At 44.7% G+C, this 14,360-nt stretch overlaps 1 protein-coding gene across 2 annotated transcripts in view; it reads left to right on the top strand.

The window, feature by feature from the left end:
• Positions 1-355: 355 nt before the first annotated feature.
• Positions 356-14,360, top strand: part of SLC4A5 (solute carrier family 4 member 5) — a gene marked incomplete at both ends in the record, with an annotated part of 81,842 nt that continues 67,837 nt past the window's right edge. For both annotated transcript variants that reach the window (XM_080814687.1, XM_080814688.1), the window contains 2 exons: positions 356-434; positions 6,655-6,846. In XM_080814687.1, the coding sequence (XP_080670813.1) occupies positions 356-434; positions 6,655-6,846 (271 nt within the window). The remainder of the gene's footprint in view (positions 435-6,654; positions 6,847-14,360) is intronic.

The raw sequence follows: 14,360 nt of genomic DNA, 5'->3' as shown, positions 1-14,360 counted from the left end.
TATTATATATATATGAATATCTTACATCTTACATACCCATGCACACATATATATGTATATATACATTCTTACTATGGGAGTATGATACAGTTTCTTTGAAATTTACTAAGGCTTACCTGTGACCAAATATGTGCTTTCTATAAGTGTTCCACTTATACTTGAAAAAGAGATCTGTACTCTATTTGTTAGATATAGTATTTGAACTTCTTCAATTTGTTTACGATTTGTGCTTTCGCCTTAATTTTTTCATCTGCTTTAGGGTCTCCTACTATGGGTGTGGATTTGGCCATTTCTCCTCAAAATCCTGCCTTTCTGTGTTGTATATATTTTGAGGCTGTGTTCATCTTTTATAGTTATGAAGGTGGAAGAAGAGAAGGCTGGGGTAGGGAAGCTGGACCCTGCTAACTACAGGAGAAGATGTCAGGATCAGGAAGGTAAGGTCATCTTGAGAACTTGATGCAAATCCTAGGATGGTCTGCCAATTTCTTAAATATCCTTATAACACCCCTCCAGTGGGAGGATCTAGAAAGCTGGTCCCTTTCCCTGACCCACTCATGGTGTCTTCTCTGGACACAATGGCACCAGGCTACGTCTTAAAGAGACCACATCATGGGGCCGAAGACAGGAAACTGGCACTTTGTTTCTATGAATTAGGGCATAGCATCCCCAACACAAAATTAAACTTACCTACTTTTACAATATTTACAAACCATACAAGATGCCACCATTACACAGATTCTAAAAATGGCAGCTCAAACTACTGCAAGAAGATATTGAATGGGGGTATCTATTGCTCAAAAATTGCTGACGCAGAGGTGTTAAGTTCCTACACTCCACAGAGAAGCAACCACAGGACTTATGAAGAGGCAACTGGACAGGCTACCGCCCTGCCACTGCCCCAGCCCCACTTGGAGGGAAACACCAATCTCACTGCCCAGCTGGATGCTTGCTGAGCTGTAGAATGTGTAGACCCATTCTGGAGCTGTCAATGGAGAATAATGCAGTTGAGGAGTTCCTAGGAGAACTTGGCACTGTCCTGAGCCAAACTGCAAGATGTTCACAGTGAGTGGAGAGGTCCTGCAGAGTGAAGGAGGAAGCTTGGGAGAGGGCTAGCCATTCTCCACAGTGGACCAGCTACACAGCCACACTCTGATGATTATGATGGAAGCCAAGGAAAAAAAGGGACAAGTTAGATTCAGGGCAAAAAGTATAATACTTTCCTGACAGCTATCCTTCCTGATTTCTCCAATAAGTATATTCTTCATGTGTGTAGCCCTGCCAATTTTCTAATCAAGTTCCCATATACCATCCCATTCTGTCTTCTCAAAAACCTTGCCCAATTAGTAGAGAAGGGATTTCATTTCCACCTTACAGGTGAGGACACTGAGTTCTTGAGAGGCAGATGGCCATGGCCATGGAGCAAGTGATGAACAAGCCAGGGAGCATCTAAGGCAGGTGACTCTTGGCAGAGGCTTTTCTGATATACCAGCTGTTTCTCATTTCTGTTCCTGGCCTCAACAGTGGAAACTAGGAATTCATCTGCTAAGCCCTTAGATTAAAACTACTTACCTCTTACTGGTATCCATGAATTACTCAAATTACAGCTTGCTTAAGAAATGGTAGAATTGAGCAAGGGAAGTCATGCCATACTGGAGGGAGAGGTAGGAAGGAAGGAGGAGCACCAATCATTCTGATCTTGGTCCACTAGAAAGCAAGGCCGTACTTCATAAAAATCTCCACCTCACGTTCTTGGTTACAGCCAAGAAAGACTGGAGGTTCAGAAGATGGAGCAGTGAGGTAAGCTGGTGTGAGCTGGGCGCTAAAGAGATTTGGACACTGACATCCTGGCAAACTCACTTTCCCGTACTTCGGAATGATTCAGACTCTCACCAGAGTAGACACTCAACCTATCTTGAAAGGGCTTAGTTAGATATGCTTCTCCAAGGTTCAGCTTGATGTGGTTTCCGTGTGACATCTGTAGTCAATGAATGCCCAGACATTAGCATCTACATTTCAGGAGTTTGAGCCAAGAGGCACACCTCCCCTCCAAAGAAAATAAAATCAAGTTAAGGTAGATCTTGATGTAAGAACACAGAGTTTAATTTCCTGTTCTACAGCAGCTTTCAAATCTCTGTTGCCATCCGTGGGCTTCAAAAATACAGTAGTCCCCCTCTTATCTGTGATTTCAGTCTCTTCAGTTTCAGTTGCCCATATTCAATCATGGTCTGGAAGCAGATTCTTTTTCTGACACATTATCTGAAGGTCAGTAGTAGCCTAACACTATGTCACAATGCCTATGTCATTTATCTTACCTCATCTCGTCACATAGGCATTTTATCATCTCATATCATCACAAGTAAAAAGGTGAATACAGTACAATAGGATATTTTGAGAGAGAGAGAGAAAGAGAGAGGGACCTCATTCACATAACTTTTATTATAAAATATTATTATAATTATTCTATTTTATTATTACTTATTATTCTTAATCTCTTACTGTGCCTAATTTATAAATTAAACTTGATCATAGGTACGTATGTGCAGGAAAAAGCATGGTATATGTAGGGTTCAGTGCTATGTGCACTTTCAGGCATCCTCTAGGGAACCTGGAACATATCCTCTGTGGAAAGGAGGAACTACAATAATATTATTGGCCATCCTGCTCTTTGGAACATCATAACCATGGAATTCCAGACTCCAAGTTTTCCTAAAAGAGTGGTTCTCAAACATTTTTGCTGCAGTTCACATAAGCAGAGAAAAAGATCTTCCCACTCATATACCCCACCCATTCTCATTTCACCTCAAAAAGAAGAAAAAAAGAACAGAGAGCAAAGTGTAAAGGCCAAAAGAGGAAAGTAACTTGAGTATTCAGGAAGGGGATGGATGAGTAGGTAAAGCACAGGGAACTTTTAGGCTGGTGAAACTATTCTGTATGATACTGTAATGGTAGGTGCATGCATTTTTCAAAACCCATAGAACTATACAACACTAAAAGTGAAACTTCATGTAAACAATAGACTAGAGTTAATCATAATACATCAATATTGGTTTATTAATTGTAACAAATGTTCCACCCTAATGCAAGTTGTTAATAATAGGATAATCTATTCATAGCAATAAATGCCTACATTAAGAAAAAAGAAAGAGCCCAAGTAAACAACCTAACTTTACACCTCAAGGAAGTAGAAAAAGAACAAACTAAGCCCAGAGTTAGTAGAGGGAGGAAACAACAAAGATCTGAGAAGAAATAAGTAAAATAGAGACTAAAAAGACAATAGAAAAGATCAATGAAACTAAGAACTGGTTTTTGAAAAGACAAAATAGACAAATCTTTAGCTAGACTTATCAAGGGGAAAAAAAGAGAATACTCAAATAAAATTAGAAATTAAAGACATTAAAACTGAAAGCACAGAAATACAAAAGATCAAAAGAGACTACTGTGAACAATTATATGTGAACAATTTGGACAACTTAGAAGAAATGGATGAACTCCTAAAGGTACAACTTACCAAAACTAAATAGTGAAGAAACAGAAAAACTGAACAGACCAATTACTAGTAAGGAGATTGAATCAGTAATGAAAAACCTCCCAACAAACAAAAGTTCAGGAACAGATGGCTTAACTGGTAAATTCTAACAAACATTTAAGTAAGAATTAATACCAATCCTTCTCAAACTCTTCCAAAAAATAGAAAAGAAGGGAACACTTTCAATTTCATTTTATGACACTAGTATTACCTGGATATCAAAAACAGACTAGGATACTACAAGAAAAAAAAATTACATGCCAATATCTCTGATGACCAAAGGTGCAAAAATACTCAACAAAATATTAGGAAACTAAATTCAATAATACATTAAAAGGGGGGCGCCTGGGTGGCTCAGTGGGTTAAAGCCTCTGCCTTCGGCTCAGGTCATGATCCCAGGGTCCTGGGATCGAGCCCCGCATCAGGCTCTCTGCTCAGCAGGGAGCCTGCTTCCCCCCTCTCTCTGCCTGCCTCTCTGTCTACTTGTGATCTATCTATCTCTCTCTCTCTCTCCCCCCTCTCCGTGTCAAATAAATAAATAAATAAATCTTTTAAAAAAAAATAATACATTAAAAGGGTCTTGCCCCATGATCAAGTAGGATTTATTTCAGGAGTGCAAGAATGGTTCAACACCTGTAAATCAATCAATGTGATATAACCCCATTAATAAAATGAAGGATAAAGATCATATGATCATCTCAATAGATGCAGAAATTATATTTGACAAAATTCAATATCTATTCCCTATCAAAAATCTCAACAAACTGAGTCTAGAGGGAATGTACCTCAACATAACAAAGGCCATATATGACAAACCCACAGCTAACATCCTACTCAACAACGAAAAGCTGAAAGTTTTTCCTCTAAGATCAGGAAAAAGATCAGGATGCCCACTCTCACCACTTTTATTCAACATTGTTGAATAAATATTGTACTTGAAGTCCTATCCAGAGCAATTAGTCAAGAAAAAGAAATAAAAGACATTCAGATCAGAAAGGAAGAAGTAAAACTTTCTATTCGCAGATGATGTGATATTATATATGGCAAACCCTAAAGAGTCCACCGAAAAACTGTTAGAACTAATAAATTCAGTAAAGTTACAGGATACAAAATCAACATACAAAAATTAATACAAAAGGGTACATTTCTATATACTAATAATGAACTGTCAGAAGGAGAAATTAAGAAAACAATTCTATTTATAATTGCCACAAAAAGAATAAAATAAACAGGAATAAATAAACTTAACATGAGGTGAAAGACTTGTGCACTGAAAATTATAAGACATTGATGAAAGAAATTGAAGAAGAGACAAAGGAATGGAAAGATATTCCATGCTCATGGATTGGATGAATTAATATTTTTAAAGTGTCCAGGCTACCCTAAGCAATCTATAGATTCAATGTAATCCCTATCAAAATTTCAATGATGTTTTTCACAAAAATAGAATAAATAATCCTAAAACTTTTATGGAACCATGAAGGACCTTCAATAGCCAGAGTGATCTTGCAAAAGAACAAAGCTGGAGGCATCATGCTTCCTGATTCAAAAGATATTACAAAGCTATATTAATCAAGACAGTATAGTATTGGTATAAAAACAGACACATAGATCAATGGAGAAGAACAGAGAGCCCAGAAATATACCCACATTTTTAAGTTCAGGTAATTTATGATGAAGGAACCAAGAATATACAGTGGGGAAAGGATGATCTCTCTGATGAGAAAACTGGATAGCCACACACACACATGGACCACTATCTTACACCACAAACACACACACACACAGACACACACACACACACACACACACTTCAAAATGGATGACAGTCTGATATACGACCTGAAACAACAAAATTTCAAGAAGAAAACACAAAGGGTTAGCTCCTTGACAGTCTTGGCAATGACAGAGAAGACAAATACTGTATGATCCTATTTATATGTGGAATCTAAAGAACCAAATTCAAAGAAACAGAGAACAGATTAGTGGTTGCCAGAGGCAGGGGTTTGGGGGTGGGCAAAAGGGTGAAAGAAGTCAAAGGAACAAACTTCCAGTAATAAGATAAATAAATTCTGGGCATGGAATGTATGACAAGGTAAGTATAGTTAGCAGTCTGTATTGTATATTTGAAAGTTGCCAAGAGAGTAGATTCTAAAAGTTCTCATCACAAGAAAAAAAGTGCAGCTATGTGGGGTGATGGATGTTAACTAGACTTCTTGTGGCAACCATTTTGCAATATATACATCTATCAAATTAGTATGTTGTATATCTTGCACTAATACAATGTTATACCTCAGTAATATATATTATATTGTATAATTGAGGTATAATTATACCTCAATAAAAAATAATAGGAGATCTGTTTGTGGAGCAGGGGTCTGGTGGGGGTAGGATGGAAGTCTAATTTCCTGTGTACTATCTGCTCAATTATTCTGTATATATAAAACTAAATCTATTGATTATTTTAAAAACTGTTGACCTGTTGAAGCCAACACTGATGAAACACTGATAGCAGAATGTCCATCCTGAGAGCTGAGAGAATTCCAGCTACTTTTTGTGTGCAAAGACCCAGTGGGGGCTTTACAGACCAACCAGGCTTCTTAGTGGAATTCGAAATTAAGATTCTTCATGAGTCTAGTTCTTGAAAATTCTAGTATACAAAACCAGCTTTGAGAAGTCCTAGTAACTCCCTTTTCTGATAAGTAGTTTACATAGTCTTTCGTTATGAGTAAAAGTGGCCCTTGATGGAAATGCATACAGCTCTCCCAAAGAGGGGGGTTGGCGTTTTGGACTAAATCTGTGAGTCATTGAGGGACTCTCTCAGGCCATATGTCATAAGCCTTATGCAGTTATTGCCATTCTGGACAAGCAAGAACAGAGTGATGGGAGTTCTGTTCATTCTAATTGAGTTCTAACTACAGCACAGGGGTATTGTTTCCAGCAACTGCTGAGTTGTTCAGAAATGGAATTCTGTCGAACCCAAGACTTGGGGCAGTGGCCCTGGCCAGGAATTCCATGTCTTCCCTTCTGCTTTGGTGGCCCTAGCTCTTCGTAACTGGAGGATAGTAAGGAGAAATGCCCATTTTCAGTAATCCTTGCCTCCCCCCTCTTTTGTGCTCTGCTGACAGACTGCCGTTCCATCCACATTGGGCTTTCAGTCCCCAGTTACCCTCAAAGGAAAAGAGACCCACAGGGACGTCTTCCAGGCCTACAGAAGGTCTGCTGGGGCCTGCGGCCGGACAAGCCACAACAGGAACTGACTGGCGTGGGCAGCAGGGGAAGCAGCCGGGACAGCAACGTGCATCATGTCAGCAGGACTCGTGAGTTCTTGAAGGGCACATGTCAGGGGAGCCATCTGCTGGGGAGCCCAGACAGGGTGACAGAGCGGGGAGATTCTCTGGAGACTCAGTGATGTCCCGCTGGGGTCAGGGCTCTCACCACCCCTTCAGATCGACCTCCCTGCCCAGGGATACATTTAGCCAGGTTGAGCCCTGTCTCTCTCTGGTGGCTTGGAGACCTCTGATCTGAGCTACCCCAAGCTGTTTTCATGGCTTAATTATTTTCCTCATTTCCAAATTCTTAGGGGCCATACAGCTCTTGCCCTAACCACAAACATGACTTGGCAGGAGCCATTGTGCTCCGTAAACTGAATTCCACATCACATTACCTCCACCCTCTTTCCTCACCTGAGCTTGAAGGAACAGTACAGAATTGTCTGGGCACTGGCATGGTGGCTTGCAGACCCCTGGGAAGCTCTCTCCCAGGCCAGTAAATCCCCTGAGGCCTTCTGCTGCTGCTGCAGAAATCAGTTTTGGGCTAATTAAAAATCAGTCTTTTGTTCCTTCCTGTGGAAAGAAAAGTACCAATCTTAAGAGAAGTGAAAGGACTAGAATCCTGAGAGCCCAACTATGACATTTTATTCTTTTGAGAATTTGCTGTTTCTAGGGACATGATTTCACCTCAGCATATCCTAAATCTGCCCAATAAATTGTATTTGATTGGTCTCTATTATATATTTCCCCTGTCTTGAGCAAGGCAAAATTAGTTATTTTACTGTCTAAACCTTCAAAGGAATGTCAGAGGCAGTGACAGTGTCTGAGCGTCCCTGTAGGAAGAGATCTGACTCACATGCTCCCAAAGGCCACCTTAGTCACCCAAATCTTGCAGCTGCCCTGAACAACTGCTCTCCTTGGCACCAAGTCTACCAAGTCCTGTGGCTTTTCTAGAGTAAACGTGTCTAAGTGGGAGATGGGTTGATGGAAATCCTTTGGCGCTGTCTAGCATAAGAGATGAGCGCTGATGAAACCATGCATGTGCACATGGACCAGCTCAGGGCTGGGAACATCAGAGACCCAAAGGAGAGCCAGCCTGTTGGGAAGAGTTCCTGCTCCCTTTGTTAGATCTGGTTGCCTCATCCTCCCCTTCTGGGGCATTCTTCTATAACCCCACCACCTCCCCAACATTTAGGGATGAGATCCCCTTGTAAAATTGAGTATGCTGGGTCCCTCCGGAGGCAGAGAAGAAAGAAATAACATGTAGGTGTGTGGTAGACACTTAATAGATGTTGGCTCAACTAATACACATTAACCCAATATGAGAGTGAGGATCCCAGATCTTTTTCCTCTACAAGAGGATATTGGTTTGGTTTGGCTATGCTCATTGGCATCAAGGACTTATGAGATCCTTCTGGTGGGAGGGGTGTGAAAAATTATTAAGATCTCCTACTTGCCTGGTCACTAAACTCTGGGGTCACTAAAAGATCAAAACTGCCTCAAGATGAGCAGTAAAGGAGAGAAAGCCAGGCATTTAAGCCTCATATTGAGCCTCATTCCAAGGCCTTGGGATCAAGGATATATTTCCTGTGGCCTGCCATTCTCATTTCTGATGAGGAAGGAGCAAGGGTTGGGACAGAACACATATTTGTCTCTAAAGCATCTCCGCCATGAAGGGTTCCTGAAACAGGCAATTTCCAGCATAGGTGCAAGGACAGCTGGGGTTCTTTTAGACTTTGAAGCTTTGAAACGGGGTAGCTTCCTTGCCTTTGTGTACCTATAAATTTGTGTCTTGGAAGGATACAACTTGGAGAGAGAAGGGGGAAAGGAAGACAGAAAAGGAGAAAGAATGAGGATCATTCTAGACCTTATAGGCCCCCTTTGGGGTGAGGGGCAGGCAGGAAAGCAAATTAAAATGTATTTCCCAAAAGAATCATGTATTTTCTCTCTCATCTTGTCCTTTGACACTTTAAAACCTGGATCTCCTAGAATTATCAACATATACAACATTCCCTTGCCAGCCATGAGGGCTATTCTAAAAACAAACAAAAAATCCCATTAGAAGAGAATCCTGAGTTAGTGACCTTAAGACCTTGAGGGGTAATTGGGGTTGAGAGTCCAAGTTTGCAAGTGAACCAGTGAAAGTCCTAATAAATGGAAAGTTTTCATAAACCATGCACCAGCCAAGTTTACCTTATTCCTGGAGAATTAGCTAAAGTGGACTCCAGTCTCTCTGGCCTCATCCTAGGGGACGTCCATGTCTTTGCTGAAATAGCTGTGCATTCCCAGGAGCTGCTAATCTCAGCCTCACCCTGGCTCCAAGTCTTTTCCTGGTGGGCTTGTCATCTCCCTGTGTTTCTTTCATATATATATATATGTGTGTGTGTGTGTGTATACACACACACATATATACACACACATACACACATATACATATGTATATATACACATATATACATATATATATAATTTTTTTAAATATTTAATTTATTTATTTGACAGAGAGAGAGCACAAGCAGGGGTGAGAGGGAGAGGGAGAAGCACACTTCCTGCTGAGCAGGGAGACCGATGCGGGGCTCAATCCCAGGACCCTGGGATCATGACTGAGGTGAAGGCAGACGCTTAACTGACTGAGCCATCCAGGCACCCCATGTCCCTTTGTTTCATGTCCTATACCTGTCCTCTGCCTTCACCTCCAGGCCAGCTCAGGCACGGAGTTCAGACCTTCTTTGGTTTCCCCAGAATTGGTCGCATATATCATACATGTTGAGTGGCAGGCTTTGCCAGATGTTCAGAACTAAGTTTAATGTCGTAGAGATACACAATTTTTAAAATGAGATACTAGATATCCCTCTTCTTAAAAATCCTCTGGCCATGGGAAATTTCCCACTGGGTATTTTTCTCTGCAGTTCCAGCCTCCTACTGTATTTTGGTACCATATCTGCCCAGCCCCTGTCCCCTCCCAAGTCCCCTCATATCTTCTTGCTTTCCGCTAAGTCCCCTCCTCACACACACACACAGCCAGTCCCCTCACTTTTCAGTCACATCAATTTCTCTTCCCGCCCCTCCTTGGCTCAGGGCCCATTTTCACACAGCTGAGAAATAGTGGGTTAACCTAAACACAAAGACCATCTTCAGCAGCCTCAAAGACCTGAAAGAGGCCTGACACTTTCTTCTCCCTTTCTTTCTCCCCTCCGGCCTCTGCAGGCCAGGTCAGGATTCCCTCTGTGACTTGGGCCCCACATCCCTGATGGCTTAGGCAGGAGAAGCAGCAATTGTCTGCTTTGATTTTAAATAACAATTTCTTCACTTTCCTGCATTTATAGTCACTAAAACAGAACAATAAAACCCTAGTTTTATTGAAGACTATGGGTAACATCTCACACACCTTAAATGGTGAATAATGGATATGATACAATCAATTGCTTCTTACTATTTTGGCTCCCCAGAAATATCAGAACCTCCTCGTAAAGGGCTCCAGTCAGATGAGTGTCATTGTTCTTTTTTTCTCTGTGGGGTTTCCTGCAAATGCTCAAAGTCTGACTTCCTATTGAGGTTGATGCCCTTTCCAGGGAAGGCGAGGGATTTCTTATTTGAATTTGGGTGAGTGTCCCACTTGCCCGACACACCAAGATCTTCCAGCCTTCGTTCCATCCATGAGCCTGTCAGGAAGCCAGCAGTGCATTTGCCAGGCTCTGCTGGTCCTTTGTCCTCTGATGCAGCTCTCCCCTCGGTCAGGGCCACAGCCAAGGTTTCTTTTCCTTGATCTTCCTTCTTGTCTTGCTTTTGGCCTGCTCCACCATTGCTTTTACTCCCCCTCTTTTACTGATGCCCCATTCTTCCTTATGCTAACTATTCTTACCGCCATGACTCAACATTCTTTATAACTCTCACACTTGTGGTTCTTAAGAAGGTACACAGAAGAAAATTTCCATATCCTAGAATTTCATAAAAGGGGTACTCATGATTAAAAAGGTAATTTGATCACAAGTATTAGAAACCTATCTGAGCTGGCTTGGGCAAGGAGGGAATGTGTGTGTGTGTGTGTGCGTGCGCGCGTGCACACGCACGTGTGGGTGGGTGTGGGTTGATGTTATAAGACCAAAGAAGCCTCTCATGATCCCAAAGCAGAATAAACAGCCAGGCTCAGTGAGTGGATACAGCACCTCTCAATCCCCTCTCCGGGATGGGTGGCCTCTTCCTCTGCCTTTCCCGTGGGTCTGCTCCATTTGCCTCCTTCTGTAGCCTTTTCTGCATCTTCTGTGCCCTTGTCCTCCAGTTTACATGCTGTCTCTTCCAGAGACCAGCAGGAAAGGCCCCAGCTGTCTTAGAGACCCAATTCAAAGTTTCCAGGCTTGGATCAGATGTCCAATGAACTCTTCGTGGTCTGATTACCTGTAGCCAAGGGGCAGGGGTCATACATTACACCGACACAGCTGCTAGAGGTTCATCCTTTTGGGTAGGGCTATGGGCTGGGCTGACATCCCTAAAATTACCCACGAAAGGAGCAATTCCTATAAACACAAATGGGGGCAGATTCTCTTGCTCTTCTCTCAGCACATTTGGAGTTCGGGGACAGCTTCCTAGAAAAAGAACTCTTGTTCATGAAATTAGGACTTGGGGGGCCTTCACATCGCCTCTCGAGACCCACCTCACACAATGACCTCAGAACTCTAGGTCAGTCTCCAACTCCCCAGTATTCAGTGGCCTCGAGCTACCCAAAGTCCCCACCCAGCTCCACACACCACCCCACCCCCCAACAGCATTTCCTTTTCCTGGGCTCCTTTCTTGCCAAGGCTAATCCCAGCTGATACGCTCATGAGTGTTAATCACTGAAATTCATTCACCCAGCAAATATTTATTGAGTGCCCATGCTGTGTGAACTCTGTGCTGGGGGCCAGCAGCATGATTTGAGCAAGGCAGATGCCACCCTCGCAAAGCTGGCTATCTAGAGATGCATGTGGAGTCCAAGAGAGAGAGGGCAGGAACCTGTGAAAGGGCTCGTCCAGAGTGCAGTGCCCCAGGACCAACCTCCTGATGTCCTAAATGCCTTCCAGGTCTTTCCTAGGGGGTGAAGTCTTGCTGGTTTGTAGTCCACTAGATCATTTTGTGCTTTGCTCATCCAATGACTAGACAGTCCCCACTCAGTAAAAGCACAGTTCTGCTTGTTTCTTTTATTGTGTTTCCTGAAGCTGGCTCCTGCACTGTTAGGTTTCTCCCAGCAACTGCTGGTGGAGTCCAGTCCTCCAGCCGTCACTATGTGACTCTCAGCTGTGTGCTATCAACCACAGGGGCTATTACCTGTGGCATTTCTCATTATGGGGATTAACTTCTGATGTGCTGCCTGCACGTGGGGCCCACAGCGCATTAGTCACCCTGATCTGGGAGCCCAGCATGTGGTGCGCTAAACCTCCTGTGAGCAGGGGGGAGGGGCAGAGAGCGTGGAAGGGCCGTGGGCTGGAGGGTAGGGAGGTAGCATGGGAGCAGCGTGGGCATTTAGAGGCTGAAAAGGACTGAGCCCTTGCAATGTTTAAAAGGGCCAGGCTTATGACTGGTAACAAGGGAAAAAGGCATCGGACCCGTTGGCAACAACAGCAGTAGCCAGAGCATTTATTGAGTGACTGGTGTATACCAAGCACTGTGCCATCCAAATCACATATATTATCTCACTTAATGCCCACCGGAGTCTAGCGCAGTGTGATTGGCCCCACTTTATAGAGGGGGGAAATTAAGACTCCTAGAGACTCATGCTTTGCCAACATCCTACTGCCAATAATTAGCAGAGTCAGGTGTTAAACCCAGGTCTGGGCTCTTAAAGCACCACAGGAATAAGGAGGATTCTCTGGCCTCCTTGGTGATCTCCTTGGGTGTTTCTGTGGTGTTTCGGGGTCACCGCCAGCCCCTGACCTGGTGTGGTATATAGTAGCTATCTAACGGCACTCAGGAGGAGACAGGCGGACTTCAGCCACACTGTAGTGTGACTTGCAGCCTGAGCCCCTGGCGAAGTGCCTGTTTCCTCCATGTCCTATCCTGCTGGAGAGTCCACCATGGCAGAAACTCCTGGATGGTGGTGTTTGCTGGGAGCCCAGCACCTAAACCTACACCCTGACCTTCTGCTGCTGTTTCCTCAACCTGAAAGCCAGCATCCTTGATTCTTGAGCCTCAGGTATGAAGATGTGATGAGTGGGGCCAGCCACGGTGGGAAATGTGGCGTGGAGGACGTCAGCTGACTTTGCTCTCTTCTGGGTTCTCCTAATTTGGGGCCTGGTGGGACCTTCTGTGCTGTAAACTGGGTTTCCAGCTTCTCATCTGTGAAGTAAAGGGCTTGGATTCGACAGTGGCTAAGCTCCCTCCTGGCCCTGAGACTTAGAGAATTCAGGGCTCAGCGCCCCTTGGAGCAGCAGCCGCCCAGTGACCTCTAATCAACCTTGGCACATTCTAAGTACTCAGTAAGCACTTGTTGAACCGAACCCAGAAGATTAGGAGTTTCTCAGCAGAGCAAAATAATTCCGCAGTGGGGTTCGCCACACACCCTCAAGTGACCAGTTCCCACCGTCCGCGGGCACCCGGGAACCCCCCATCCCAGTGATGGCATTTGGCACTCCGACTGGAAGTGGCTGAAGAGGTGGAGGACGGGGAATCTGGGTTTGGAGTTGGGGCAAAGAGAAACCAGGTGCATGGAACTTTATTGACCAAGTGTGGTTGCTTTGAAACTCGAGACCCCACAGCAACCCTCCGGGGGGCTGCGTGGCTGCTGAGAGAACACCGCCTTGGCAGCGGCTCTGGCTCTCGGGCCAGCTCACCAGCGGCCAAGACTCTTAAGGAGGCCCCGGGGAGTCTCCCGGCAAACCCCAGCCCTGCCTTTATAAAGGGGTCTGAGGAGCCGCGCCTGGGCTCTCCTGGAGCCCTCACGGGGAAGGGGGCCCGGGGCAGTTCCGAGCGCACTCTCACAGGCCGGCCGCTGCCACCGCCACCGCCCCTGCCGCTGGGGAGCCCCCGCCGCCTGCGTGAGCCCCTGCGGCGCCGCTGAGCCCTCCTCTCTCCCGAGCCCTTGAGGACCCCCGCCCCTTACACTGCTCCCTCTCACATTCTCTCTCTCTCACACCCGCCCTAGCTTGAATTAGCCCTCAGCACAGTCTTTCTCTCTTACACAGGATCTCTGTCAACTTACTGCGGCCAGTCTTTCCCCCTTCCTTTCTTCTCTCTCTCTCTCTTTCTCTGTCTCTCTCTCCCTCTTCTTTCCCGACGCCTCCCCTGGTGCTTAACTGGAAACAAAACTGAGTTTGTTGTGAGCCGCTGGGGAAGAGGACGTTTGGAGGCAGTGGCCAGGGTGCCAGCGGCAGAAGCAGACTGGGGCCAGAGGCAGTGCCAACAGCCGGAGACCCCAGCGCTCAGCTGTCCCAGGGAGCAGGTAATGCCCCAATCAGGGCTGCTTCAGGCATCCTGCTCTCTGCCCCATCTCAACTCCCCATGACTGTTGCATCTGTTTGTCTTCTTACCTGGCCTTGAAGGGGAAGGGGAATTCCAGACCTAGGGAGCAGTAGGCATGAGGAGTGAGGTGC

This window comes from Martes martes (genome assembly GCF_963455335.1).
Source record: "Martes martes genome assembly, chromosome: 9".
Classification (NCBI taxonomy): domain Eukaryota; kingdom Metazoa; phylum Chordata; class Mammalia; order Carnivora; family Mustelidae; genus Martes; species Martes martes.
The sequence above is the reverse complement of the archived record's forward strand: the minus strand, read 5'-3'. Positions and strand labels throughout refer to the sequence as shown.